At 55.4% G+C, this 23,453-nt stretch overlaps 9 protein-coding genes across 9 annotated transcripts; 4 read left to right on the plus strand and 5 right to left on the minus strand.

Annotated features, from left to right (window-relative positions):
* Positions 1 to 2: 2 nt before the first annotated feature.
* LTHEOB_5019 (MFS sugar transporter) lies at positions 3 to 2,043 on the minus strand (the record flags this gene model as incomplete). Its single annotated transcript, XM_035514118.1, has 7 exons — positions 3 to 311; positions 379 to 652; positions 747 to 1,178; positions 1,234 to 1,375; positions 1,428 to 1,623; positions 1,675 to 1,795; positions 1,973 to 2,043. The coding sequence occupies 7 exons, from the start codon at positions 2,041 to 2,043 to the stop codon at positions 3 to 5; spliced, it is 1,545 nt and encodes a 514-aa protein (XP_035374461.1).
* A 1,363-nt stretch (positions 2,044 to 3,406) lies between these two features.
* Positions 3,407 to 4,381, plus strand: LTHEOB_5020 (Short chain dehydrogenase reductase; the record flags this gene model as incomplete). The annotated part of the gene is made up of 2 exons (XM_035514120.1): positions 3,407 to 3,979; positions 4,067 to 4,381. The coding sequence occupies 2 exons, from the start codon at positions 3,407 to 3,409 to the stop codon at positions 4,379 to 4,381; spliced, it is 888 nt and encodes a 295-aa protein (XP_035374462.1).
* A 511-nt stretch (positions 4,382 to 4,892) lies between these two features.
* LTHEOB_5021 (Short-chain dehydrogenase/reductase SDR) lies at positions 4,893 to 7,423 on the plus strand (the record flags this gene model as incomplete). Its single annotated transcript, XM_035514121.1, has 3 exons — positions 4,893 to 5,028; positions 5,135 to 5,292; positions 5,348 to 7,423. 3 exons carry the CDS (start codon positions 4,893 to 4,895, stop codon positions 7,421 to 7,423), a joined length of 2,370 nt encoding a protein of 789 aa, XP_035374463.1.
* Positions 7,424 to 7,937: 514 nt separating this feature from the next.
* LTHEOB_5022 (ATPAse AAA+ type core protein) lies at positions 7,938 to 9,850 on the minus strand (the record flags this gene model as incomplete). The annotated part of the gene is made up of 6 exons (XM_035514122.1): positions 7,938 to 8,586; positions 8,676 to 9,017; positions 9,087 to 9,294; positions 9,348 to 9,463; positions 9,533 to 9,596; positions 9,655 to 9,850. The coding sequence occupies 6 exons, from the start codon at positions 9,848 to 9,850 to the stop codon at positions 7,938 to 7,940; spliced, it is 1,575 nt and encodes a 524-aa protein (XP_035374464.1).
* A 2,471-nt stretch (positions 9,851 to 12,321) lies between these two features.
* LTHEOB_5023 (Adenosine trna methylthiotransferase) lies at positions 12,322 to 14,402 on the plus strand (the record flags this gene model as incomplete). Its single annotated transcript, XM_035514123.1, has 5 exons — positions 12,322 to 12,467; positions 12,522 to 12,837; positions 12,893 to 13,097; positions 13,145 to 13,447; positions 13,501 to 14,402. The coding sequence occupies 5 exons, from the start codon at positions 12,322 to 12,324 to the stop codon at positions 14,400 to 14,402; spliced, it is 1,872 nt and encodes a 623-aa protein (XP_035374465.1).
* Positions 14,403 to 15,304: 902 nt separating this feature from the next.
* On the minus strand, positions 15,305 to 16,253 carry LTHEOB_5024 (Short-chain dehydrogenase/reductase SDR; the record flags this gene model as incomplete). Its single annotated transcript, XM_035514124.1, has 2 exons — positions 15,305 to 15,835; positions 15,924 to 16,253. 2 exons carry the CDS (start codon positions 16,251 to 16,253, stop codon positions 15,305 to 15,307), a joined length of 861 nt encoding a protein of 286 aa, XP_035374466.1.
* A 450-nt stretch (positions 16,254 to 16,703) lies between these two features.
* Positions 16,704 to 18,632, minus strand: LTHEOB_5025 (Short-chain dehydrogenase/reductase SDR; the record flags this gene model as incomplete). Its single annotated transcript, XM_035514125.1, has 1 exon — positions 16,704 to 18,632. One exon carries the CDS (start codon positions 18,630 to 18,632, stop codon positions 16,704 to 16,706), a length of 1,929 nt encoding a protein of 642 aa, XP_035374467.1.
* Positions 18,633 to 19,302: 670 nt separating this feature from the next.
* Positions 19,303 to 20,072, plus strand: LTHEOB_5026 (Fad linked oxidase; the record flags this gene model as incomplete). The annotated part of the gene is made up of 2 exons (XM_035514126.1): positions 19,303 to 19,740; positions 19,836 to 20,072. 2 exons carry the CDS (start codon positions 19,303 to 19,305, stop codon positions 20,070 to 20,072), a joined length of 675 nt encoding a protein of 224 aa, XP_035374468.1.
* Positions 20,073 to 20,639: 567 nt separating this feature from the next.
* Positions 20,640 to 23,128, minus strand: LTHEOB_5027 (Fungal specific transcription factor; the record flags this gene model as incomplete). The annotated part of the gene is made up of 2 exons (XM_035514127.1): positions 20,640 to 21,920; positions 22,013 to 23,128. 2 exons carry the CDS (start codon positions 23,126 to 23,128, stop codon positions 20,640 to 20,642), a joined length of 2,397 nt encoding a protein of 798 aa, XP_035374469.1.
* Positions 23,129 to 23,453: the final 325 nt, after the last annotated feature.

The raw sequence follows: 23,453 nt of genomic DNA on the forward strand, positions 1-23,453 counted from the left end.
ATTTACTGAGGCTCCGCCTTAGCGCTGACATCCTCAAGCACCGCAACATTGTCCTTCTCGGCGCCCATGTGGCCGCTGAGGGCGGCGGTGTCGGCGGCGAGGCGCATGCTTTCGGGCAGGTGCATGATGACCTTGTCGCCGGTGAAGAGGCGGTCGATCTCCTCGAGCGAGAGATTCTTGGTCTCCGGGTAGAAGAAGTAGATGATGGGCACGAAGAAGGCGTTGAAGACGGCGAAGTAGATGTACGTGCGCCAGCCGATGCTGTTGATCGAGACGGGCACGATTTCAACGACGAGGAAGGTAAAGATCCACTGCATAAGACGTCATAATTAGCAAAAGTGGGGTTGAGAGATGGTGATGATCATGATCCGAACGTACGTTGGAGGCAGTGGCCAGAGATGCCGCCTTGGTGCGGATGGCGAGAGGCGCGTATTCGGCGGGAAGCAGCCAGGGGATGGCGAGCAGGCCGATGGCGAAGAAGAAGTTGAACATGAACAGCATGATGGCGGCGACGATACCGGCGGGCTTGCTGCCATCGGACACGGTGCCGGCGAGGATGGCCATGCAGCAGGATTGGCCGATGACAGCGAAGAGCATAAGCTTACGGCGGCCGAGGCGGTCGAGAACCCAGACGACGGGGATGGTGGAGAGGCTATTGGTCGTCGTGTCAGTGATCTGCTGCATGTGGCAGGATTCGAAAGATGTTTGCGGTCCTCGAACTCGAGACTGCAAGGGTCAAAACTCACAAGTAAGCAATTCCGTTAGCACCGGCGACCAGCAGAGCAGTGTTGTGCGACATTCCAATACTCGTCTCGAAAATGACGGCGGCGTAGTACGTGATCAAGTTAATGCCACTGAGCTGCTGCATGAACTGGCCACCAATACCAAGGAGCGTCCTGTAGCGGAAACGTTGAGGACCATCCTTGAGGAGCGCGGTGAAAGTAGTACCACCGGCGATTTCCTTCTCTTCGTATAGGGTGTGGCGAATGATAGCGATCTCGTTGTTGACGGCTTCTGAATCCTTGGCGATCTCCTTGGCGTTGGGCTGGAGGCGCCAAAGCACGTTACGGGCCTCATCATCGCGGTCATGGTTGAGTAGCCAACGGGGAGATTCCGGGAGGAAGACGATGCTACCAAGGGTGACGAGAGCGAAGGCAATCTGGAAGGCGATGGGGAAGCTGAGTGCTATCAGTATTGAGTGACATCAGGGGTAAGGGGTAGGTTGGGTAATACCGGAACTGAGACTCGTTATCGACGAAGCTGAATGCATAATCGACCCAGTAGGCTAGGGCGACGCCGAAGATGTTCAGGATGAATTCAATAGCGAGACCCTTGCCACGGTCGTGGGCTTGCATGAGCTCAGCGTGCCAGACAGCTTTATCATCCGTTAGTGATAAATATTGGGAGGCTGACGCAGGAGCCCTTACGGATAGTTGAAGTGTTCAGTCCATTTCCAAGACCGGCAACGATACGGCCGACGATGAGTTGAGCAATGCTGTACGAGGCACACTGGATGGTGGCTCCGATGGTGAGGACAATGCAGCCAAGCATGATACACTTGCGACGTCCCAGACGCTCGCCAAAGATGAAGGTGAAGATTGCTCCAAAGAAACAGCCGATTTCCTGCCGATCACATTAGATTGGTCAAAGATGTAGTATCAGGGGTTGACCAACGTAGATGGCGACGACGGTGCCCTGAAGCGACGAGCTGCCGCCATTTTGGGTATCGATTGAGGGGAAGACCTGCGTAAACGCGGTGCCTGTCAACAGGCCGGACATGACACCCTGGTCATAACTGCATCGCCATCATTAGTATGCCAGTTATTCGGTGAAATAGGGGGTAGATGGAAGAGATGGTGTACGATGCGGGTCACTGTATCTGCTCGAGTCGGCATCTACGCCCATTTTTGCGTTCCCCTGGATCTTTGGATGCGAAACGACGCGTGCGACGTTGTGAAGGAGATAGACTTACCCAAAAAGGAGGAAACCAGCGCCAGAGCAGAGGGTGATGGCCCAATCAAGGGCTTTTCCTGTCAACACCATGGCGAATGTGGTCCGAAGGATCGCTCAAGTCAGACAGCTGTCACAGACAGGACGAATGCTGAAAGAAAAGGCAAGCGAAAAAGGAGCAGAGGAAATGCGGGGCCCCAGAATGTATGGTGTTGGCTGGGCATAGAGTTTATATATGCAGCATCAATAGGTGCAGAGGCCTAGCCTGATTCATTTGCAGATTGGCCCGCGAGAAAACTCCATGCGGGCGCTTAGATGACCCCAGGCAGCGGCCGAGCAAGGCTAAGCCGGTTTGCGCCACTGCACTTGTTGTGACGCTGCCGATGGCACCCTTGCCTGATACCCGGCTCCACGATGACCGAATTGTGGAGGGACCTGCGGCGGATTGGTCGCGAGCCGAGGCGGGCGCCGTACGCAAGCCTTGCATCCGTGGTGCCTTCGTTGGGCCGGTTTTGCTGCTGCCCTGCGGCGCGGCTCGACCCTTACGTCCGTTCGCCGCGTCTTCAAGCATGGCAAATTGCGTTGTCCAGGGCCGCGGGACCGCTCTCTATTGACTTCTGGCACCTGTCAAAGCGGCGACATGAGCTGAGCATGACGCGGACACTGCTACTACAGGAATTTTGTCTTTGTTGGATGCGCCATCTCTGGCGGGCCTTGACTGATGAGTCGGGCCGGGGTGGTGAAGTTTGTCCGCATCAGGAGATCTATCCGGGGAAAGCAGCGGCCGCTGTGGAGTCGGGGCGGAGGGATCCCCAGCTTCAGCAGCCTCTGTGGCCGAACCCCGGGCTTGGCGTACGTCGTATTCCGACACGCGACGCAGCGGTGGATTGGCCCCGCTGGGGCGCGCCGAGCTTTCCCACATAGGTTGCGGCAAGTAAGAGCGCCGTGAGGCTAGCGTGTGCTGGCGGTTGGATCTGCCGACCCCATAATGCGTCCGAATGCGGTATCCGGGAGCGCTACCATTCTCAGCCCTCTCGGAATTCTCCTCAAGGCGCAACCATAGCGTTGATAGTCGCTGGAGATGGACTGCGATACCGGCTGTCCGTTCAAAAGAGACCTTGTATTACAAAATTCAGGTCCAAGGGTAATCCGGGGGCGCTGCTGTGGGAGGACGGGACCCCAGAGGATGCGACGGCATGGTCAGCGGCAGAAGCATGCGCTTTCCTCTCTGGGAAACTGCCCCTCAATTCTCGAGCCAAAAGTACTTTGACCCTTCCCCACGCCCTGAAGCGGTAATGTAGGACGCTGCTCGAGGTCCAGAGCTTTTAAGAGAACCGCCCGCCTTCACGAGGAGCCTTTGCTCAGTCTTGCGTTCCCTCCGCCATTGAATCACTCCTCTACCTGCCTCCACGCCTCCCCGACCGAACCGCCTCCCATCACACTCTATTTCTTGACCATGGCGCCCGCGATCGTGTCCGACACTGCCCTTCCGGCCGTGGTTCCCGAGTCGAGCATGACGCCTGCGGCTCAAGCACCAGTCAACAAGCTTTTCGGTCTGCATGGAAGGACCGTCGTAGTGACGGGAGGAGCGCGTGGTCTCGGTATCACGCTTGCCACTGCCGTGCTTGAGGCTGGTGGCGACGTCATTTGCCTTGACATTCTTCCCGAGCCTAGCGCCGATGAATGGGCGAACATCACCAAGATCACCAAGCTCTCGTCCACCCCCCAGCACGCAAGCTACAAGAAGTGCGACATCACAAACGAGGCGGAAGTCGAGGCCGTCATCCAGGCGGCCGCGGAGGAGGCCACTGCCAGAGGGAACCCGATCAAGGGCTTGATCTCGTGTGCCGGTATCCAGCAGATGAAGGACGCTATCGACTACCCGGTCGACGGCTACAGGCGCATGATGGAAGTCAACGTCGTTGGCAACTTCACTACGGCCAAGCATGTGGCGAGGGTGCTGAGGGACGGCGGAAAGGGCGGCAGCATCGTCTTCATCGCGTCCATGTCCGGACAGATCATGAACAGGGTAAGTGGGACAGCGCTTGCGTCTTCCCTATTCGAACGCCGCCACGCGGATCCTGAGACTTGCCGACAAGAGACTAACGTAGCGCAGGGACTGCACTGCTCGGCATACAACTCGTCTAAGGCGGCCGTCCACCAGATGACCCGGTCGCTGGCCGTGGAATGGGGCACGTACGGAATCCGCGTCAACTCGCTATCGCCCGGCTACATCCGCACGGCAATGACCGACGCTCTGCTGGCCGAGAAGCCCGAGGTGGAGGAGACCTGGATGAGGGGAGCGGCGCTGGGCCGCCTGGGCGCACCCGAGGACTTCAAGGCGGGGGCCATCTTCCTGCTGGCTGATGGCAGTGCATGGCAGACGGGCTCGGACCTGCGCATCGATGGCGGTCACTGCGCCTCCGCATGAGCGCACGTCCGCAGGGGAGCGGTGAAATCTTTGGCGATAACTGCGAATGGTAGATTGGCATTTCTGGACGGCGTCAGGCAAACAGTCATCGGGAGGCGCGTTAGAGTTAGCATATGTCCTAGTAGACCAAAAAAAAAAATGGTTAGACTTCTCTGCTGCACGCGGGAATAAGAGGCTGGCAACGGTGGTGAAATTGGGCTGAGTCAGGCGCAGGTTAAGGCGGCTCGCGCGAGAGCCGCATAAGCGCAAGAGCGCGTGCGTGGATGTTGTCGCGGTCGGCTAATTATTGGCCCAAGAGAAACGATGAGATCGGCGGCGTGTCTGGAGGCGTGATGAGCTGCGGGCCAGACGTTGGGGTGTTCCGGAGATCGCACTTCCCCGAGCCTGTGGGGAGGCTACTAGCCCTAAACCCCACGGCTTTTGCAGCCACCACCCAAGCACCTGTCTGCTGCATCTCAATGGAGGCCCCCGCACCTGCAAGTCGCACAAGCTGCTTCAGCATCTGCTGGTCATGTCGCCGCCAGCCACCCAGGACCAACTGACGCCCTCGTCCGCCCGCGCGACCAACCCTGCCGACCAACACCCGCCTGCGCCTGCCCGCGACTCGGTCCAACCTCCGCCCGACACCTCTCTCAAGAGGAAGCGCGGTCGCCACGGCTGCTTGAATTGCCGCCGCAAGCGCAAGAAATGCACGTCAACTCCCAAGCTTTCAATCCTTGCTCATTGGGAGCTAACTTCTGTCCTTGCGCATAGGTGACGAGGTCCATCCAACCTGCACAAAATGTCAGAAACACGGCGAGACTTGCGAGTGGGATACCGGCGTCATCTTCCGCCACAATGGCCTCTCCAGCGAGCACCCCTCCATGCGCGAGATCGGCCGCCATAGCCAGCAGCGCCATACCGACTTCACTGTAGGCCTCGAAGCTCGGCTCTGACTGAAGAAGCCGTCGCACTCACGCCCCACAGATTATCGACGTTACTTCCTCCGTCATGCGTTCATGCCGGGAGGATGATGCTTCGGCCGACGATTTTCAGGATACCCCATCTATAACACCGCTGGGAAGCGAGCCGCGTGAGACTTGGCCCTGGCGGCCCAATGAAGACCCCGCTGCCGTCCAGTCGACCAGAGCTTTTTCCACAGCCTCATCCGAACAAGCCAGGTCCCTAAGCGACGCCCAGTCTCCTCTTCAACATCACAATATTCCAGTCTCCACTCCAAAATTCCAGGCCCCTGCCGTACCGAATGGCTCCGACTCACAAAATCGTATACCGTCGTACAGCTCCCGTGGAGCCACCGAGAACACTCAGGTAGAGGCCAGCGAGCGCGGCCGTCAGCCCCACACGAGTGGAAATGGGGTTATGGGAAAGGGTCAGCAGCGCACAGACGGGGTTTTGACTCCTCACCCTCACTTGAACCGGACCAGCTCATCCTCGACCTTCTCGACCGTTCGCTCTAGGCTACCGACGCCCACCTCCGCGCCACCTGGAAGTACCCATCGGTACAGCCTTGACCACGAAGCGCCAGCTTTGACGCTTTCTGCCGGAGAGTTGGCCGCCCTGGACTTCTTGACATCCCAACCTACCCAACATGCTCCGCACGAGCTAGGAATGGCAGACCACGAGGGGCCTTGGATATCTCAAGATATGAATGCAGAGATATCCTCTGCTTTTTCAAATGATCCTGTCTTGGCTGACTCGCCATCTTATGGCCTCTACTATCCAAGTCATGCCTACAAGGACCTACAGCAGAATCTGCACAGTCATATCATTGAGACTGCTCGTAACAGCGGGCTCACTAGGCATGGGACTCCAGAATTTGGTATGGGCGGATCTCACGATGGCATTTCAGGTCATGACCCGGACACTGTTGACCGTGCCACAGCAAGGCTCGAGTCAATGACCCACCCCCAACCCACGAAGACTTTGAAGGAACAGCGGGAAATCGAACTTTGGCAGAATTACTTCAATGAGGTTGCTCCCTGGCTTGACAAGTTTGACAACCAGCGCCATTTCCAATTCTCTATCCCTGTCATGGCAAAGACCTGCCCTCACCTGCGATATTCAGCCTTGGCCCTCTCCGCTCGACAACAGGAAAGAAAGGATCCGTCTCGACCATACACGGAGAGTCTTGGGCTTTATCAAGAGGCGATCCAGAACCTGGTTCCAGAGCTTGAGACCATGAGCACTGAAGTAATTGCATCAAGCGTCTTACTGTGTGTTCTGGAAATGATCATTGTATCACCAAAGGACTGGGGTCGGCATCTCGATGGTTGTGCCATTCTTCTCCAGGCTGCTAACATTACGGGTGTCTCTGGTGGTGTAAATCAAGCACTCTTCTGGTGTTTCGCGCGCATGGACGTCTGGGGTGGCTATCTCTCCGATAGCTGCACCAAAGTTCCGCTGGATCGTTGGCTCTCCTCGCACGTCCCCATGTCAACCGCCGTAAACCTTTTCAAGAACGAGTGCAAAGGCTTCGACGCGTACGCCAACTACGCCGTCTTCCTGTCGGCCTCGGTCGTCAACGTCATCAACGGCCGCGGCGACACCGTCTCCAACCCGGAAGCCCGCGTCGAGTACGTCGCGCGCTGGAAGGCGCTGTGGGACCTCGTCGAGGACTGGTACAACTCGAGGCCCATCGAGATGCAGCCCTTGCTCTCGTACCCGGCCTCTTTCGACGACTACGACTTCCCCTTCCCCAAGATCCTGTACGGCAACCCGCCCGCGACCAACGGGAACCAGCTGTACCATTTCTGCGCCATCCGCCTGCTGCAGGAGAAGCCGAAGGAGGTGCGGCTCAGCAAGAAGAGCGCTAAGAGTCTGATCTGGCACGCCCGCCAGATCTGCGGCATCGCTGCGAGCAATAGCCATCATGGTGCCTGGATTAATGGTTTGCAGCCGCTGTGGGTGGCCGGGAAGTTGATGAGCCATCCTAGCGAGCATAGGGCGATTTTGAATGTTTTGGCGAGGATTGAGAATGAGAGCGGGTGGGCGACTAAGTGGCGGGCGGATGAGTTGAAGGAGTATTGGGGTGCGGATGCGTGATTGGTGTCGGACCTGTTTGCTGAGTTAATTGCGGTGTTAAGTATCGGTTAGTGGATCTGATGAGGTGTCTTTGGGGGGGTTGTACAGGTGAAAAAAGTGGATTACGTTTGATTACTGGCTCGTATATATTGAAGTGGTACTGGGGACATTGGCGCTGAAAAATGCATTGCAACTTTTGGACAGGAGCTCCAAATATTCTGATTACAGAGGGACATTGCAGCCGACGGCTAGCGTGAATTTATTTTTCGCTCATGTCATGGGTAGTTGAAGCTATCGTCCGGATGTAAGTGTAGAATTAATAATTATACATTCACGTCCGGACGATAGCTTCAACTACCCATATATGTTCCTTTTCGTTGAAAGAAATATAACGCAGGCATACTTAATGCTATTCTTCACGCTAGCCATCGACTGGAGTACCGCTCTGTAACCGTTCACGCAAGTTTTATGCTGCAATAGTCCTATGTATGCCATGTCAAGAATCGTTATTGACCCTGTGTTGCTCTCCCATATATCACTTTTTGCCGCGCTTCTTTTCCACCTTCGCCTCTGTCTCGTGTTCTTCATCGCTGTCTTCAACTCTCTTCTTTGATTCCTTCTTCTTGGTCTTTATCTTCTCCGACTTGGCAGCAACATCTTCACCTTTCTTTACCGAGAGACCCTTTTTGCCTTTTGCCTTCTTGCTCACAATCTCTTCCGCAACTTCGTCGCTGTCATCGCTCTCTTGTTGTTCAGACACAGCATCGCTATCACTCTGACTGCCGTCATCTTTAGAACTCTCATCCTCCTCATCCTCTTCCTCTGAGCTGTCAGAGGTAATGGTGCTGTCCGAATCGGGCTCCACCTTCACCTTCTTCTTCTCAACCCTACCTTTCGGCTTCGCAGCCGCAGACTTGGCTTTACTGGACTCTGCGTACTGTTCCTTCGCCTTGAAGTCATCGCTCCGCGTTTTGTTGGCGCGCGCCTGCGAGGACTGCGTTGCTTTTTGTGTGGCCAGGAGGTATTCGTCGAAAGAGTCGGATGTTTGCTGGACAATTTTGAACTGGTCGACGGTGAGCTTAGTCACTTTCTTGCCTTTCTTTTTCTGGTGGTGGATGTCCCCTTTGCCTTGTGCGCGGTACTCGGCGAGCGCAATGGCGGTTTGGAAGGCGTTGCGGATTTGTCTGCGGGCGGTCAATTTTGGTAAGACATTTCGTCAATGATTTCAAGCTTGCGAACTGGGTGAAGAATGACGTTAGGTGAAGCTACTGACCTTCCGTTCCAATTGTTCATGTTATTCGCCTTCATCTTCTTGAATTGCTCCTTGGCAAACTTCAGAACCTGCTTCTTGTCGACCTCTAGCACTTGACCGCGCTCTTTGAAGCGCCGCTTGGCCGTATCAAGATGCATCCTCCAGATAGTCAGCGTCGCGTTCTTGTCGAGCGCTGGGTAGAAGAGGCTGAGGTGAATGCGGCTGCGAAACGCTTGGTCGATGATGCCGACCCGGTTGGTTGTCAAGAAAAGGATCCCGGAGTAGTATTCGAGCACCCGTAGGAAGACAGAGACGACCGCGTTGCGCCGTAGATCTTCCCGGTTACGCTCTTGCAGGAATACACTATACCGGCGTTTTAGTATGATATTTCAAAGAGGGAGGGGGGGAGGTCTGAAGAAAGGGAGGACACACTCGGCCTCGTCAAGAAGTAGCACGCAGCCCCACTTGTGCGCTAGCTGGAACGTTTTCTCGAGATTCTCTTCCACTGTATCGGCAGTCTCGCCGATGTCGCCACATGTTATCGGATACAGCGGGCGCGACGTGTAGTCCGCAATGCACTCCGCGGTCGAAGTCTTCCCGACGCCGGGTTCTCCATGTAAGAGGATTATCACTCCTTTCCCTGCAAAGGTGGTCAGTGAATGGCCATTCAAACTTGGGGGATACCGTAGCGACCTTTGCCTTTGACAAGGTCCATCGAGACCTCTACGTGCCCATTTTCTTTGTCTCTGCCTGGTCCACGGTTGTGGTTTTCCACGAGTGCTTTGATAGCGTCAGCATGCCCATCTTGCCTGTCCGCAACAATATTGGGTTAGCAAATATCTTAAGTTGTTGCTCAGCACTATAGAAAATGATCTTACAAAACGAGGTCATCGAATGAGTTCTTGTCCTCAATATTGTTGATCAGGTCGATGCTGAACTTGGCTGTTGGCAGCATTAGCAATTTTCATTTCTCGTTTCTTCAAATTAAAATGGAATTTACCCCATTTGCGAGACCGAAGAATGAAGCCGTACAGGTAGTAAGGCAATAGAATCTTGTCTTCAATCGGAGGAGCTTCCAGATCCTCAGGCGACTCCAGGGCATCTTTCCGCTGCGAGAACCATTGGTTGGCGTCCGCGTGATCCTGAATTAGATCAAGATGCACCGTGTCACCGAAAATGAGTGGATCTGTACACATTTCGCGTGTGTCGTAAGCTGTATGCAAAGAATTGTACTCCGGTAGCTTCCACTTTGGTCTCTCGAGGATTGCGGATCGCTGGTCGACGATTATACGGGAGTCAATCTAAATTTATTTGAATAAGCCCATGGAATACCGTCTATCATGTGAAGAGTCTTATTGACGAAGGACAAACAAACCTCTTCTGCGTTGGTGCAATTACTCTCAAGAGTCAGACCGGTGTAGTGACGATGGACGACTTCTTTTTTGGAGAGTCTTAAGAACTTGTCTCCCCTCTCAAGAAGTTGCTGTCTTATCCTACCGCTCTTATCGTGGAATGATAACGGGTATACTGGGAGAGAAGTGATGTCTCTAAAACCAGCGTAGGGTTTGATGTGGATGGTTTTCACCACCGGCCTGAACCCCTCCCCGTCGAATCCCCAGAAATAGCATTCAACACGAAATGAGCCTTTCGTGATCGAATTTAGCGCTTTTTCCCTATTGGGTATCAGAGGGATGGAGTTCGGAAGTTCCGTTGACTCCACGGTGCTGACCATGTCCCGGCCTCCTGTGAAGCGGAGAACCCGGGAGACTTGTAGGTGTCCCCCCTGCTGGACCACTTCTTGTCCGTGGTAGAAAAGATACCACAAGTAGTCGAATGGAATCTGAGTGATGGTCTCGGCCTTGATGGAGTGGTAAAGATTGAGTATCGGTTTGAGCGAAACGTCGAAGAAATGCACCAGGAGTCGCAAGTGCTCATATTTGAACTGCAAAGCTTCAAAGTCCCGTCCTTCTTGCTCTGGGTTCAGTCGGTGTTCAGGGACAGTGGAAGTAACAGGGCTAATTGGACGGGAATCTCTGCTTTTCGGCACCTCATTTTTCTCTTCCTCATCTTCACTAAAGCCTATAGCTTTCTGCAGATTCTCAAGTATTTGGCGTTGAGACTCAATTTCTGCTTCGGTGTCTTTGAACATTGCTCTGATCTCCTTTTCGTATCTGACAAACAGTTTGAACGGAGAAAGAAAAATGATGCTGTCATTGAACAGGGATATCTCTTTGCCGATTTCCTTCAAGGATCTCAAGAGATATTTTGATGCGATTCGAACTTTGTATGGTAGTAGGCTCGCTCCCTCAAAGGTTGCTACTGGTCCAGATTCATCCGCACATGCGCCTTTTTCGCCATCCACATCCGAGCGGCTGTCTGGATGGCTTGCCAGGAATGAACAGATCCCGTTGGTGTCAGCGATCAGATTGACCTCGAGAGTAAACTTGGGTTGTATGCCTGGTCCATAGTAGGCCCTGTTGAACCACCTGTAGTCGCCATACTCGATGATCGAGTACAATGGAGGCGGTGGCGGCGGGCCTGGATATGGGTAAGACTGTCTCGGAGTTTTTCGCAAATGTTCGATTTCGTACTCTAGAATCCCGATACGGTCGCTAAGATTCTTGAGCAGAGTACCATGATCGTCAATATGTTGTGAGATGGCGTTTTGAACGTAGCGCACCGGGCGCTTGGCTTTTGCTTTTCTCAGCCTTCTATCCACTTCGTGTGGAGGAAGCGGTAGAGGAGCCGGGCGGAAGAGGGAAGTAAACCCGTCATAGTTATTCTTTATGCGGGGCTCAGACTCGGAACCGGAGGAGTCAGTTTCTGCATCAGAGCTGGAAGATGTCGCGGAAGCTGCTGATAACTTGTCGGATTCATTGTCGGGACTCTCTGGGGGCTCTCTGGCATTGTTTGGCTCTCTGGGTGGGGAAATGAGGCCTGGATCTGCAATCGTGTTCCCGCTTGATGTTTCTTCGCCAGTCTCAGGCACTGCATTGGAAGACATGTTGATCTGGCCTTTCCGATATTCAAAGTTGCGGGTATGTGGGGCTGAGATTGGCTTACCGCGACTTAAAGGAAGACTGGCTATTTAATATTTATCATCGGGGCATCATAAGGCACCACTTTGATTATGCCTGAACGTTGCATCCGGATCAATCTCACATCCTCATCTAGAAGAGTAAAAATCGCTCAGCGCTTACACTGCATGCATCGGTCATTGGTCTACATCTGGAATCATGTAACGAGGTGGTGCTGCAAGCCCCGCAGCAGCGACAAGGCTGAAGCACGACAATGCAGCCTCAGAGGTGGATGATCCAATGCTTTCGAACCGCCCCCACCCCACAATAGCGCCTTCGCGTGTTCACAGGAAATTAGATTGGTCAACTATGTCACTGCCCGACGCAGAAGATGTGTGGCATAGAAAAGAAAAAAAAATTCCAAGTGAAGTGAGTGGATGGAGCCGTTGCGCTTCCCGACCGCCAAAGGCTACTGATGATCCTCTTTTCAGCCTGCCATCACTGCAGCCAGGCAACAACAGGCCCCCATTTTTTCTCCAGCGGGCGCTTCCCTCGTTTTCCCAGCTCAAATAGTGAACCCCCACATTCGAGACCGGCCACACGCGATCGTCAGTTATCCAACATCATAACTCCCTACCCCAACGGTAAAGATGGAGGACACTCCGCAGGACATGCGAAACAGAGACCAAGCCGTGTCCTTCATCGAGAATAGAACCGTACTGGGCGACATGATCCAGCACGACTCTGGCCAGCAACTGTGGGTGAAAATCGGAGATGATGGACCAAAAGAGAGAAAGTATGCACTCTCGACTCGCTCCTGTCTGTGAGTCCCAAATTTTGATACGAACAGGAAGCAAATCTGGGCAGAGGCAACGGCCGAGATGGAAGCCCTGGCGGAAGCCATCGAGAAATATCAAGTCAAAGTGCTGAAAAGCCCGAACAAGAGCGACGTCCGTATGACGGATTGGTCGGCTATGATGCGCCAAGTGCAAGCCGCTGCGATACTCTACGAAAAGGAACCAATGACAAGCGGCGTCAAAGGCAAGATCAAGAAGGCCTTACACAGAATCAGAGACGCCGGTCCCAAGATGGGGCACTGGTGCAGTCTGCTTCCGACTGGAGACTACGGTGGCACGATTGCTGGAGTATTTTCGATATTAGCAACGGTATGCTTTTGAGGAACCCCATAGATTCGGAGTTATACTAATAAGTGTTGTTCAGGCGGCTAGCAAGTCAAGTGAAGTGCGAGAATGCATCTTCGAGGCCATGCAGGATGTCCCGGAGTACGTTCGGCAAACAGGAGCCTACCTTAAAATCTATGAGATCAACAAATCAGACCAATTGGAAATAAAGTCTGCTGAGCTTTGCAGATCAATTCTGGTTTTATTCCGTCAGATCATGGTATACTTCAATCAAGGTTCAGCACGTGAGTCGAAACACACCTATATCCGATCGTGAGACTAACTACGATAGGGAGGGCATTCCAGTCCATTGCACAGGGTGACTCGTACGAGGACAAGCTACAAAAGAGCAAGCGGGATGTAGAACGTCTGGCTGAAAATATCCAAAAGGAAGCCCAGCTTCTTGAGCATGAGCGAATCAACGAAGTACTGGGAAAAACAAGGGAACTTGTCTCGAGAGCAAAGGCCGGAGAAGAAGATACCGTGGCCCTAAAGCAGATGTTCAGTGAAGGAATCATGAAACTGAATGACATGGGAAAGGGGTTTCAGGCACTTTTGGAGAGCAGCTCGCTCTTCAATCCACGACTTGGACAAGGTGCGTACCTCTGGAATCGCTTCTCAGATGTCGTCTTGACTAATTCTTAAAAGCACGGGTGCAGGAAATCGAGAGTGGAGCAGCCAGCTTTCACACACTCGAGGGTTCCTACGCTTCAAAGAAGCAGCCAACCCAGGCCGGTATGAGTCGTAAGGAAGTACTAAAAATTCTCGATTTTGATCGAGGGACAATTAAAGACGACCTGGAGAGCTGTCAAGAACTCCAGTCCACCCTTGATCTTCGAGCTCAAGACGAGGCCTCATGGGTCATACAATCCGACGAGCTTCGACTATGGCTGACTCTACCAGAATCGCGAGATCTATTGATCAACGGCCACCGCTCCGATGCATTAGAGCAACTTTCTCCCCTGTCCCTGATTTGCGCCGAGCTCGTCTCGCTCTTCGGAATCGCCAAAGATGCCATCGTTGCCAGCTATTTCTGCGGCCTCCATTCCGACTACGACCAAGATGAGAAAGCCAGCTTCCCAGAGATATTAGCAAGTTTGATCGGGCAGATCGTCCACCAGTCAAAACGCAAGAAGTTTGACCTCGACTATTCCTGCGTGGAGATGAACCGCAAAAAGCTCGATCAGCTAGACTTCCGAGCTTTGAGCAACGTCTTTGGAACGATTGTGCGGCAGCTGCCGAAGGACAAAATATTCTACTGCGTCATCGACGGAATCTCGCTCTACGAAGCTATGGACGGTTCAGGTGACTCCAGCGATACGATTTACTTCCTGAGGAAATTATACAAGCTCCTAAAGCCAGCTGTCGAGAGGAATTCCGCCACCATGAAGCTACTGCTGACATGTCCTGGAGAGAGCATGAACATCGGAGACCCTCAGTTTGGCTTCTCTATCCAGGCTGAGGATATACTGGATGTTGATTGCGTTGACGGAGACAGGCAGGGCGTTCTGGAAATGGAAGAGCTCAGAAGAAGCGTTCGTTCCGTTTGAGGGTCCCTTTGCCCCAGTGCTGGCGCTCTGGATAACCACGAAAGTATCTTTTCCCGTCATAGAATTCTTGTCCAAACAACGGAACATTCAGAGGTTCACCCCAGAGACTGAGAGGGAGAGGTAGATAATCCATCTGCTTGGAAAGCTTGGAAGTCGTGCGTGCGCCATTAGCGTTCCAATAACTATGTATCTACGCTCAATATCGATTAGTGAAGATTTTACGCGTTGTAAAATTGGATCTCTAGTAACTGTAGCGTGACTCAAAGCTCTGCATTGTTAGAAGTGTGGTTGAGTGCTCTCGGCTTTCGCTTGAGCCCCCACGCTGCAAGGCCAGCGCACACGGCTGGAGTGAGATGTGACATTAACTGGCCCAGACGACGCTGACTGCGAGCTAACCCCACTCTTTAATGCCTTTGGCGATCTTCGGTGAGACTTATCTGTCTGTCTGTGTGATCAGTCGTAGATGTGCAATGTTTCCTGGCCGCAGCTGACCGCATAGAATAGCTTGGCCTTCCGTCGTGTGTACGCGCGGGCTTGCAGCGCTGCGTTCATGAGCTGAGGCAGTAGGATGAGAGTGACTTGCGCGATTTGTAGTTGTTATCAATGAGCAACAATGGTTCTATTTGTTTAGCTTACCTAAAAAATGAAAGCCATCAGCTTTGGCTAGAAGCCGTGGTGAGCATACCCGAAAGACAATTGACTGGACTACGGGTCATGGAGACTTAATTGAAGGTTAACAAGTTGAAATTCTGAATTTTAAGTAGCGCGTTCTCAAAAATGCCGTAGTATCTACTGTACTGTAGATCTATGCAAGGTGCCGCTGAAATAGCCACCCCCCTCCCGCCTCCCACCCATTCGATCCCACAGCCCCAAGCAAAACGCTCCAACCCCACCTCACTCCCTTAGACCTTCTGCTCACTCATCCACTTCTCCGCCTCCCCCTTCCACTCCTCCCTCCACCTCGTCAGCGGCGGCCTACCATTCACCACATCCCCCACACTCCACAGCATCCTCTTCTTATCCGTCTCCTCACTAACATCGTTATCCGGACAAATAATATAAAACTTATTCTCCCCCATCTTCTCGTACATGTAGTCGGCGACCTGGTCCGACGACCACGCGCCGGCGGGCTTCTCCTTGGCGCTGCCGGGCCCGCCGCCGCTGAGGCCGGTGAAGGTCCAACCGGGAACGAGCAGGTGGACGGATGTGGAGGGCGCCTCGGTGCGCAGGTCGTAGGCGAGGTGCTCGGCGAGCGACTTGACGGCGGCCTTTGATGCGTTGTACGCGGCGTTGCCCGGCGGGTTGGTGATGCCCTGCTTGCTGCCGGTGATGACGATGGCGGAGGGCTTGTTGGTGGCGGCGGCGGCCGAGCGGAAGGCGGGGACGAAGGCGTTGAGGCCGTTGATGACGCCGAAGAGGTTGGTTGCGAGGGTCTGCGGGGGTGGTGTTAGCCTAGCAATGTTTTTTCTTTTCTCCTTTCAGAAGGAGATGATGAGGTGTGGTTGTTAGGGCGCAACACACCTTCTCGAAGTACTCTGCATCGCCCCAAGTCCCCTTCATCCCCACGCCAGCGTTCAACATCAAGAAATCCACATTCCCGCCGAACTTCTCGAGCACGCTGCTCTTTAGCTTGGCCCACGCCTCCGGCTTCGAGACGTCCGTCTGGTACGTGTCGACCTTGCCGCGTCCCAGGATCTCTTCCGCCTTTGCGAGCGTGTCGGTGTTCCAGTCGGCGATGGCGACGCGCATGCTGTGCTTGAGGCAGAGCTGGGCAACGGCGAGGCCAATCCCGCTCGCACCGCCGGTGATGAGGGCCGTGTTGTTGGCTGCGAAGACGGAGGTGGGTGACATTTTGCTGTTGCTGCTTTTCTGTTCAGTGCTTGATTGCTGAGGAGGAATTGATGGCGTGCTCGGTATTTAAGACACAATCCGCCAAGCAGGAAAATAAATAAAGGCGGAGGTGGTGGTTTCAGGAAGCTGTGAAGGAGGGGTAGCTTCGCCGGAGATTGAACGGAGTTAGGACAGTAAAGCCGTATGATGTCAGGTATGCGGGGCACAAGTAGAATGCTACGTTGAATAAAAAACAGTTTGTTCCCAAATCTGGTAACTGATTCAGTCATGCTTGTAGACGGCTATCTCACTTCCGAGTTCCGATTTAAGCGCTAATGCAAACGTGGTGCGTCTGCTGCTTAATTCGACATGCAGCACCGTGCTTGAGACGACCTTCACGTAAAAGCAATAGATTGTTTGACACATGACAACGCATCTAATCGCCGTGGGCAATGTCAGAAATGAGATATCTCATTTTAGCTGAATTTGCTTAACCTCCACACTCTCTTGCTCCGTAAGCTCTCCGTCCATAATTCCATGGACATATGCCTCGCCAACGACGACCCAACGCCCAGCTTCTGATTGTCGTAGGACGAACGGAACGTGTGCGCCTAAGGGGATCCACAAGCAATCTCCTTCGGCAACCTCTTCGGGCCCAATGCCAACAAAGCCCGTCGACGTTCTGAACGGCTTTCTCTTGTTGAGCTTATACTGCGCGATTCCGGCGTACCTGATAGCCTCGCGACTTCTCGCTCCCCTAAGCAAATCCATATACCCCGTCTTCAGATCCTCCTGCGCGCGTATCGTCTCATAATTATGCACGAACGCCCGATCCGCGATCGGTGTCCTCCACAGCGCCTCGACAACTTTCTCCGGAGTGTCATAAACCTCAGTGGGACCGGGCAAGACGACCGACAGCGCCTCCAACCAGGAAGCGAGGGAGTGAAAGTCCTCTCCGTCCCTGTAGCTGACTTCTCCGACCGAGAACTTGTCGCCAACGCGCTCGACAGCATCGACACGGATGGCCCACAGCTTCAGCCCGCCCTGCGCGTTGAATGACGAGTCCTCAACGCTCTGTCGCAGGCCCCCTGACGCCTTGTACGCGCGGCCGGCGCCGCCCCCTCGCACGTTGAGATGCGAGTAGACGGTCAGAGGCTTGGGCAGGTGCGGCGACGCCCAGTCGGGGACCCAGGAAGGAGCATTCCCGTCTTCCGTAGCCTCATCGCTCTGCGATGTCGAAGCGGTGATGTTGCAGTGTGACAGCGCCTCAAGGCCATAGTGTTTGAGGCATGCCTTGGCCAGATGCATGCGCACGTCTCGCCATGATTTGTCGTAATCGGCGCGCACCTTCAATTCGTAGGCATCGTTAGCTAGCCCGAGTAGGGCGAAGCAGTAGTCGCGAGGGTCCGAGGCCAGCAGACGGGTGCCATCCGCATTCCCGCCAAGGAAATAAAGGAATTGGCGGAGGGGAGTATCGGTGCCGGCGAGCACCCAACTGAAGGCGGCACACGCGACATTCTGGAGCTTCGCGTCGAGGAAAGCCGCAGTGACCATGTACTCAGAGGGGGTGGACGGTCTCCGCGGCGTGACAACGACGGCATTGAGGTAGTCGCGCAGGCCGCACAGCATCCAGAAGGCCGTGTAGAAGCGGCGCCAGTCAATGCGGGCGTCGCCGCACAGAAGCGTCGCGTCTTTGGCCAACGCGACCTCCTGTAGCACCCACACACGCCGGAACCAGTCCCGGGCGAAAAGTGCCGACACGGCATCCAAAGCGCGGCAGCCGTCGGCACGCAGCAGTGCCAGTACCTCATCCAAAGCGGCTTGGATGCGGTGCGCCGACGTCTCGGGCCGCGGCGTCTCCTGGAACTGGAACAACGGCCATGAGCGCACCCAGTGCTTGGTGCGCGACGTATGCGCGATCGAGTAGACGGTTTCGAGCGTGGCTATGGCAGCGTCGCTGTCGGGCGTGCTGGGCCCCAGCCAGACAACGACGCGCGCCGCGTTCCGGTAGATCTGGTCCATCTGGCATACCTGATGCGTTCGCTCCGTAGTGTCACACTGATTGATGCAGATCGAGTCGACCCATAGCCAGGTAGGGCTCTGGCGGCGCTGTCGCAGCTCCTCGGCCAGTTGCCGCAGCGCCGCTTCCAGGTTGACCGTGACGTGGAAGGCTTTGCCATCGATCAGGATGGGCCGCGTGGTGCTTGGGTCGCCCCAGACGTACGACAGGGCGCAGTAGTCCAGCTCATCTTCGAGGCTGGCGGTCCGCAGCGTGCAGCTGATGATGGGAAGGTAGCCGGCTCCATCGGTCGACTTGGGCACCGGTTGCAGCTTGATTAGGCGGATCTCGTTGTGCCGCGGGTTCAGGGACGAGTATCGGAAGCCATCTTCTGCAGTCATCGCTCTTCTGGGGCGGCGTGGGCGATTTTAGGCTCACAGCGGAGAGCGCGGAGGGAGAGACAGGTGTTCTAACTGGCGGTGGAGTCGGGCCATGGCTCTCTCGTAAATCGGTGTGCTGCGGAGCTAGCACAGGCTGTCGGCACGCCGTGAACTGACCTTCGAAGCTGATGTAACTATATTCGTGCAATTCGTCGTGACGAGCAATTGAGCGAGCCCGGAGCAGGCAGACAGTCCGCAAGACGCGTTGTCGTCGTCCAGTCGCGTGTTCCGTGTTCCTGGCCCGTGCCGCATGCCGTTGCCGTTGCCGCCAAAAAACCACGCCAACGCCAAGCGGGCCGACCGAGCAAACAAGGGCGGGGTCGTTGAACTGACGACGGCAGGCCCAAGCTCCCTCGCAGCTTGCTTTCTCGGAAACCCGAACGCGGCCGACGATCCGAGGGTACGTAGTTTGAGGTTTGCTGACACACGACATCACCCGGTTCGCCGCCAGCACGCGAGCTTGCCCTGCTCCGCTCCACCTTCCCATCCCGCCATCCTCTCCCCAAACACCACTTCTCTTCCGTCCAATTCCTCCCGCCCTCAATCCTTCGAGCCTGTGGCCATCAATTGCCCCTCGTTGGAAGCTCAATTGACCGAAAAGAAACCAGCAACACGCCACCAACCACCACCAATGCCGTTCCTCAAATCGCTCTTCACGACGACCGCCGCAGGCGCCGCGGCCGTCGCGGGCGGCTGGAAGCTGTACACGCGCGACACGCACTTCGTGCCCTTCTCGCCGACGTCGCCGGCGTGGGCGTCGTGGGCGCCGCTGCTGAAGCAGCGCAACCCGGGCGACCACCCGCCCGTGTGCGTCGACCACGCCGTGCGCCGCGTGCCGCTGAGCGAGCTCAAGACGGACGACCTCGAGGCCCTCACGCGCGGCTTCTGCGCCGGCGTCTGGTCGGGGCTCGGCTTCGCCTACCAGCGCCGCTTCCTCGAGAAGAAGTACCGCGCCCTCGAGGGTCGCGATGACCACCTCTGGGACAGGCACGAGCTGGCCCGCAGCGACTACAAGGTCGGCACCAAGATTGCGGATCATTTCGAGGTGGTGGAACGCGCGCCGGGGAAGGTGAGGATATTGAACCCCTCCAGTCTTTCTTTACTCTCTTTCTTGTGGCTATAAAACCCATGGTCAAGGCTAACCGGAGGATGCTCCGTTTGTAGGTGGCTGTCCGTTGTGGTGACTCCCCGCTGAACGCCGGACCCAGGCCGTCGGACGGCATCTTCTCGATGGAGGTGAACAAGGACGACAAGTTTGCGACGTTCCACATGAAGAGCTTCTTCTTCAACTCCACACCCGACGGCAAAATTAAGTCGTCTTTGCCTTGGTGGTTCGAATTCCTGCACCGCGAGTACGCAAAGCTCTGGATGGAGACGAGCGTGAGGAAGCTGTTGAAGTAAAGTCTGGATGGAAAACCTGCCCCAAGAGGGGTCTGTATTTTGTGTGGTCCAAGTGTAAAAAAGCAGTTGGGCTTGAAGGGCGTCGGGACAACGATCCTGTCTTCGTAAGATATCCAGCATTGAGGATCGTTTTTTGCTTGCTCTGTTCGAATGGGAAATGTGCTTCCACTTCAAATGGTTACTCTACGGCATCCGAAGAGCTGCACTTGTCCGAGGTTGGTTAGCTGTGCTAAAACAGCGGGTATCATCACTATGGACAGTTGAGGAGTTGACAGGGAAGTAAAAGCATCGTTGGTTCGCGCGCAAAAGCATCAGATAAGAGCTCCCTTTTCTCTCAATACTTGACTATACAACGGGAGGTCGGTTCCGTATATACTAACCATTACATCGTAAATTTCGTCCGTGGAACATCTACAGAGAATCTTCCGTGTAGCAAAACCCTTGGTTTCGTCAGAAACGAGAAGTTCCATCGCTTGCCTCAGATCAAGGCACTTCCAATTCCCTCCTCTATCCGCATCATGTACCTTCACTCGACAAGATCATCTACAGACATCTCGGCGCCCCGTCTCACTTGTTCGTGACGCCATACCCACCGAAAGCCTCCATTCCCAAACCAAACTCGGCAAGCATGTCATCCCACAGGTCCCAATCCATCGGACTCGCGTCTAGTCCATTCGGCATCCATCCATCCGGCGTCCCCTGGCTCTGCGCTCCTGCAGCGCCATTCTGCGCCTCTGACGCGCGCTCGCCTGCCGCTGCCTTCTTGTCTCCCGACGATTGCTGTTGTTGCTGCTGCTGATGCGCATGCGGCAGCGACCCCGGCGGCGAGCACGAGCGCAACTCGCGCGCCTTGGACACGAGCACCTCGAGCGCCCTGAGGTCCTGCAGCTCGGGCGGCGGCCTATTCTGGCGCACGGCATCGGCGACGTAGGCATCCCAGGCCTTGGAGGCGAGGCTGGCGACGGCGAGGTGCAGGGGGTTGCGGTGGATGTCAAGGATATCCGGATGGTTCTCGAGCACCTTGTTGACGTGGAACCAGCCCTTCTCCACGTCCGGGTCCACCGGCGACGTGCGCACGCGCAGCTCCGACACTAGGTAGATGAAGCCTTCCCACTGGAAGAAGGCGTCCATGTGCCACATGAAGCGCTGCAGACTGGGGTCGCCGTGCACGAGGTTATCTAGCTCAACGATCTTGAGCGTCGTGCGGAAGAGGAAGTCTTTCTCCGACTTGGGCAGGCTCATGCCTTTATCTGAGTAGCGACGTGGGTGGTGTGCGATCAAGCGCATCACGCAGAGGGCGCAGCGCGCGACGATGGCCGAGAGGTAGTGCAGCGGTACTGAGGGGTCGCAGTGCCTAAGGAAATTTTCGTCCAGGAATTGCTCGAGCTCGTCAAGCTTCTTGTCTTTCTCCGCCAGTGCGACTTGATAGCTGGTAATGCTTGACGAGTCCTCGGGGTAAGTCCTGATGTCGAAGTATTGACCAGCGCTGGCCTTTTTCATGAACCTTCCGAAGTTGTAGCGCATGTTGCAAAAAAACATCTCGGTCGGACCATTATGCTCGACAGGAAGCTGTTTCATATCTGGGTCTAGATCGCTGTCGTTGCAATTCAGTGGAAGCTCGACATCCCAAATCTTGGACGTCAGAGAAGTGGTACCGCCTGCAAGCTCTGCAGTGCGCATATCGAGGGGCATGAGTTGCCACCAAACCCGACGGCGGATCTCGATGTCGAAGAGCGGAAGGCCCATCTTGCTTCCGTCCTGATGGAGTCCGATCCTTTGGCCCATGCGAACAGCCACCGCCGACAGGGACCAAAGCGTTTGGATGTCGTAGTAGGGGCGCATAGCTAGCTGCAATGAAAGTCAGTACCAATACCACCACTCTTCCCGGACCTAGCCGATTGGCTTCCATATGGAGTGCAAGGCCACAGGTAGTTACTTACCAGATACAGAATATAAGCCTGCAAGACAATGAGCTGCGATGACCGCAGGAACTCGGCACGGTGCAAGGCCAACTTTGTGCCGTGGTGGAACTTGGCGAGCAACTCGTTCTTACTTTCACCAAAAGTCGACTGGCACTCCTCCGGGCTCAATGAAACGATGGCGAAGGTATAAATTGCAAACATCAGAGCTTCAGTCCCTGGATCAATGGCATCCAAGTTGGTTGCTGCCTTGAGTATTTGACGCTGAACGGTAGGCGCATGCAGAAGTTTCACCAGCGGATTGACATTGTCGAGAAAAGCCTGCCACAGAAGAAAAATATGCGGCGGTTGGGGATGAAGGTTGCGCATGCTTCCAGAAGGATTCCGCACGAGTCCAAGCAAGAGCTCACTGGCGACGAGCGAGGGAGCTTCGGCGGGTAAATTTGCGGTCTGGTTGCCAGAGGGAGCATGAAGGCGCAACATGTCCCCTGGTCTCTGGAATTCGTCGGATATACCCTTCCAGAGACTGTTCTCTAGATACCTGGAACTGCCTTTCTCAAAAATGAGGCGGCCGTTTTCCTCGGGAGCGGGAGGGGCAGCAGGCGCGGTCCGGGCCGGAAGGGCCTCATGGGATGAGGTGGAGGGAGTATTGTGCAATGAGGACGGGCGAGTGGCGTTTAGAGGAGTGAAGGCCGAGGCCGGCGGCGGCAGCACGGCAGACGCGGACCTCTCGGCAGACGCAGCTTCGGGCCTTGCATCAACTCGCGCGCCGAAGCTGTTGAGAATGGATTCATAGCGGTCCAGCTTCGCGTGAAGGTCCTCATCACTGAGTTTTCTCTTCCGGCGCGGGGCAGGGTCGCGAAACTCGCAGTGAGCGCGGTAGCGCTTGCACGAGGAGCAAGGCTCTAGGCGGTCGCACTTAACCTTGCGGCGCTGGCAGCTGATACATGCATTAGGTTTAAGGGGCTGGCCAGAGTCGGAAGAGCCGGGTGTAGGAACCTGGGGCTCTGCGGGCCTCACGGGCGCGGGCGACTGGTCTAGCGGTGCTGGAGGTGTAGGCTGCAACGGAGCCTTCGGAGCGGCGCCGCTGTCGGCAGACAGCCTCGGGGACACGGGCGTGGTTGCTGCTGGATCCATGATAAGCCAAATGGCTGGAAACGGAGACTGAGACGGAGACGGAGGTCACAGGCGGGCTCGCGGGCCAATCTGTGCAGGAGGAGGAGGAGTAGAGCGGACGAGTGGTAGTCTTGAGGCTGTGGTGGGCCCGAAGCCCCGTCGGGGGCCCCGCCCGTTCCTGCCCGCTGCGGCTTCGGCGAGTCGGCGAGACATTGCCCGAGGTTTTCGGGTCCCCTCAGCCGCCCATTCTTATTTCACGCGGAACCGCTAGCCCGCCTCCCTGCGAAGGAGCCAAGCTCGCACCGTCCACCGCTAGAAAATGCTTAACAAGCGGCCCGCGCGTCAC

The sequence above is a fragment of the Lasiodiplodia theobromae genome (assembly GCF_012971845.1).
Source record: "Lasiodiplodia theobromae strain AM2As chromosome Unknown scaffold_13, whole genome shotgun sequence".
In the NCBI taxonomy this organism is placed as follows: Eukaryota; Fungi; Ascomycota; class Dothideomycetes; order Botryosphaeriales; family Botryosphaeriaceae; genus Lasiodiplodia; species Lasiodiplodia theobromae.